The sequence below is a fragment of the Harpegnathos saltator genome, unplaced genomic scaffold, assembly GCF_003227715.2.
Source record: "Harpegnathos saltator strain DR-91 unplaced genomic scaffold, Hsal_v8.6 scaffold93, whole genome shotgun sequence".
Classification (NCBI taxonomy): Eukaryota; Metazoa; Arthropoda; class Insecta; order Hymenoptera; family Formicidae; genus Harpegnathos; species Harpegnathos saltator.
Window position 1 is genome coordinate 369,740 of NW_020230721.1, and position 4,461 is coordinate 374,200.

At 42.7% G+C, this 4,461-nt stretch overlaps 1 protein-coding gene across 1 annotated transcript; it reads right to left on the reverse strand.

Moving 5' to 3' along the window:
• LOC105180839 (trypsin inhibitor) lies at nt 1-765 on the reverse strand. The gene is made up of 2 exons (XM_011137143.2): nt 573-765; nt 1-429 (listed from the first exon to the last, which is right to left on the reverse strand). The coding sequence occupies exons 1-2, from the start codon at nt 664-666 to the stop codon at nt 257-259; spliced, it is 267 nt and encodes an 88-aa protein (XP_011135445.1). The 5' UTR covers nt 667-765; the 3' UTR covers nt 1-256.
• Between the last annotated feature and the right edge of the window lie 3,696 nt (nt 766-4,461).

Consider the following 4,461-nt stretch of genomic DNA (forward strand, 5'->3'; position numbering starts at 1 on the left):
GATTCTTTTATTAAACCTGCATAAGGCACTTGCTCAATGTGTACATTAAAATAATGGACGAATATAACGGATCTCTATATGACAATTATGTGTGTATGTATGTAAATGCATGTATATGGAGTGTGTCTGATATTTTTCAATATTTCGACAAAGAAACGGCAAGAGTTTGAACTCGCCAGTTTTGCACAGAGAATCTAACGCTATGTTAATAAAATTTCCTTCGAACAAAAATACGGCGGACGATTCTGTTTATTCGTTATTCCTCTCGAAAGTTGCAAGCCTTTTGACATTCTTCCAATGTTTTAAATCTATTGTCATTTCCTTGGCAGCCACCGTAGATAAATCTGACGCATCTCTTCTCCTCGTTGTTATAGCCGTATTGAGGTTTATAAGCTTTGCAGGGTCCAGTCACAAGCGGTTCACGACAGACTACAAAATTCATACGTTTCAGTCAGTAGAATAATAAATGAAGCAGTCACTGCTTCCTCGATGACTCGCGAGAACAATCGACGAAACGAAATAGAACGATACAAAATACGTATATTAATGTTATCGCGTTGAAGTGTACTCACCTGCCGACGGTACGCTGGAGTCATGAGATGTTTCGGAAAATGCGAAGGCACAGGCGATTGCTGCGAGAAGCACTACGAGCGTCTTGGCGTTCATGATGTTGAACAGTTTTTGATTGTGTCTCGTTGTACTGTGCTATTGCCGAGAGTTTCGAGGATTATGTGATCTCCGTCAGCGTGCTTCGAGTTTATATACGTACGCGTATCAATGTGGTAGGACTACGAAATGTACATCTGATTGACGTGGCTTGATGATTTCACTTCTATATGTTTACACAGCTCGATGCACACAGCATGTGTAAGAAAAATCCGCTTCTTTATCGCCAGCTATTGATCTAAATTAACGGACCTGTACATATTGAACTTGCACACTTCTGGATCGTGATCGACATCTCGAATGTAAATGTTTGTTCAATCGCGTGTTCAATGTGAATTCTCTCGAACAGCAGTCTTCTCTCCTAAGCCAAGTATTGAAATAAAAGGCGCATGTTTGTTGAAAGAAACTTCAGAAAATTAAATATATAGATAACATTCTGTAGGCGTTGCAAGACATCGCAGAAGAATTATCTTCTGTTTGAAGAAAGAAACAATGAACCACTTATTGCTTGGAAATTTTAATCAATTCCATTTATTTTTCTTCTTTCTTATCTCGAGATAAGATTTAAATATTTTCCACTGTTTTGTCTTTGATATCCTACAATCAGGAGTGTATTTTTATTCTGTGTGCCTTAAAGCAAGACCTTATTTCGGAGATCTTACTCTTAAAATCTGTTTCCGCTTGTTCTACTTATACATGTGTGCATCTACATGCGTAAGAAAATTATAAAAGAAACGATTATATTGTTGTTACGGTTGCGCAAATAATGCAATTGCGTTACTGTTACTGATGAAAAGAGATATAACGTTGTTACCAAAAAGAGTAATTTATAAAAATAACGCGTTACTTCCCAACGCGACCCATTCGATGCGATCCAGCTATCGCTATGCTATTGCGACGCTTAATTATCCGTGATTTCAGAAATAATCCTATCATGGTGCACTTGATGATGCGTAAAGTTTCGTTAATCTCGCGGCTCGATATTACCGCGATATTTCTGCATTTTCATCGGTATATTAAATAAAGCGTAAGCGCATTCTGTGTTTCTGCATGGCGATTGCTATGCTATTTTAAACCGCCAAAGAGCAGGAAAAGGGAAGGTTTTTCGACCGATTGCGCGCGCGCGTTTCCTACGAAACGGGATCGGCCGTATCTATCGGCCGAACGCAATCGCCAACTTCAAAGAATATATCCGCGGCATCGTAACGATTTTAGCCCCTTTCAATCTGAGGCGAGATGAAAACCATCGCGTATCTCGTGCTTTATGTCTACAGTCGTTCGCGCAGTATGTCATAATTTCGAGCACTCCGAGGCAAACCGACGTGGCGTTAACACGAAACTCCATAAATGTTATAGACTTCTCTAAAGTTCTCCATCGTTGCGTACGTTACTTCCGCGGGCTGGAACTTCTTTAATATTTTAATGGCGGTAAGTTAAGACCAGGTCAAAGCCGGTTTACGGGACGTGTTTGTGATTTAACGATTGCCTATTTCACACACGCGGACTACACTTGGAAAATAATAATCCTCGCATTTCGTAGGTTTATTATCTACATCGTTTGTCGGCCTGTCGTAGAAATCGCTAATAACAGCCCTATTACAATTTTTATCTGCTCCCCGCACATTCGCGGGTTCGCAGTTTATAACTTTCTTCTGGCATTACGGCTCCACGTGTATTATTTATCGGAGTTGCGTGTAATATCCGGTTGTACACGTTTCTGACCTATCACGTTATGATAAATGGTACGCTCAACACTTAGGTTTTCTCGCTGTACGCAAGTAGCTACCCGTTCCTTATCGTGTCGACGTTACGTGTTATTAAACCGTCGGCACACACAACCAAGTTGCAAAAGTGCCGTGGCAAATGTACCGTGAAAATATCCAAAATTTCGGCGATCGATATTTCCTTCGTAGTGCCGGCGCGGCGGGTCGGCAAGAAAGAAGTGTGGTACAAATTAAATTTCCGGTTATCGAATAATTTTCGAAAAATTAACGCCGATATGCCTCGATCTTATTTAAATAAACTGTATCACGCTCGCGTACGACGTGGAAGTTCTCCGCGCAACATTTAACCGCGGCGCAGCAACAACGATCGCAAGGGAAAATGATTCCGTACCCTTCTCCTTCTGGGAAATCCGCGGAATGTTTAATAGTTGCGCGAAATTCGCAGCGTCTCGGGTTATATCGCTAATGAATTATCCGGTTACGGTGGGTTGCGACTCTCCGAGGAAATCGATGTAACGTATCCCTCTAAGCGCGTCGCACAAACACAAAGCACCGCAGTTTCGACCGGGACTGAATCGCGCGTCTTCCAGTCCGGGAGTGATATCCGTTCCGCGATTCTCGAAACGCGAAACGACGTGGCTTCCTATCGCAATAACACTCGATCATATGTGTGTTCGCATCGACGCACATGAGAAATCTGGAAAATTGGTCAACATTTTTACGAGTTGTCGTAATATGCACATCTTTGTCAAATACGTCGACAAAACACGAGTATCAAAAGTGTTTGTTGGAACTATAAATTGTATTTGAAACTTTAGTCCTTCGTCGTTTTCAAAGCTACGAATTTCTAAAGCTTCGATCATATATGAATAATGAAATTTCGGAGAGTGAATATTCGAACATTTGAACGGCATTACTAACTGCACGAAATCTTGTTTCATTCTTCATACACAGACACACACACACACACACACACACACACAATTGGTTTTATATTAATATTAAAACCACCGACGAGATATTAACCCGACCCATTTCTCGACCGGAGCGTTCGAAATAACACTCAACAGAGTGTTTGAAGAAATACACAAATCAATGTAAAAATATTTTTTTTTTTTTCAGTTTTATATATATATATATTCGGTGTTTATTAAAAATATATATAATGCATCGTTATATAAATTGAAGTAATTTTTACAAGAAATTCAAACTTTGAGCTTCAACTTCAAAGGTCGAGTTCTACCGAAGCTTCGCATATATCAAATAGTACTCTCTCTCTCTCTCTCTCTCTCTCTCTCTGATGTTTATGTCATTTTCCCATCCGCAATATGAAATGCTGTTGACGAAAGGACTTTGGTAGCTGCCGTGTGACTTCACTCGAACCTGGCAGGGGGGACGCCGAGCCATCAGAACGTGTCGAGCGTTTGGAAGCGCGGCGCGGCGCGGCACTCTCGACAACACAGCGGCATCGATCGAGGTTGCGGGAACCGCGACGGAAGAAGAACCAGTTCCGGGTGAGCGGCGAGGCTGCGCGGCCCGATCTCGACGGAGTTAAGTAATTTGTCGTTGCCGATGGGTTAATGTTATCCATCACTAAGCGGGAATTTACGATGTAATAAGGCCGCGCAGCGACTCCCGCGATCTATCTCGAATGTCTCGTCGCTTCGCTAACCTGCTTCGCCCATTCCGGCCCTCTCGTCTATCCTGTCTATCCTCCGTTCCTCTTCCTTATCGCCGTTACTGTCGAGGAGGCCCCTTGCGAGCGATCGCTCGCCTACTCCTGATCCGCGTTTGCGACTCCTCGCAAAAAAAGCCGAGCTTCTTACGAGGGCCGCGCGCTATCGACTCACGATTAATTAATACGATCGGGTCAGAGGGTCAACGGGAGATTGGTGGCCGTGCGAACGGATGGTTATCGCCGAAAGATATTCCTCCGCTATCGCGCGATCTTCTCCCGACGATTCTGGGAACAAGTCGGCTCGTCGAGGATCTTGAAAGCCCGTTTGAATTTCTCAGTCTCATGGATTATTCTTGTTATAACACGACCTCACTAACTATCTTCAGACGTTGT

Coding starts and splice junctions, on each gene's coding strand:
- LOC105180839 (XM_011137143.2), bottom strand. CDS start 666: ATGAACGCCAAGACGCTCGTAGTGCTTCTCGCAGCAATCGCCTGTGCC. Junction 430..572: donor CTCCAGCGTACCGTCGGCAG/GTGAGTACACTT, acceptor TGAATTTTGTAG/TCTGTCGTGAACCGCTTGTG.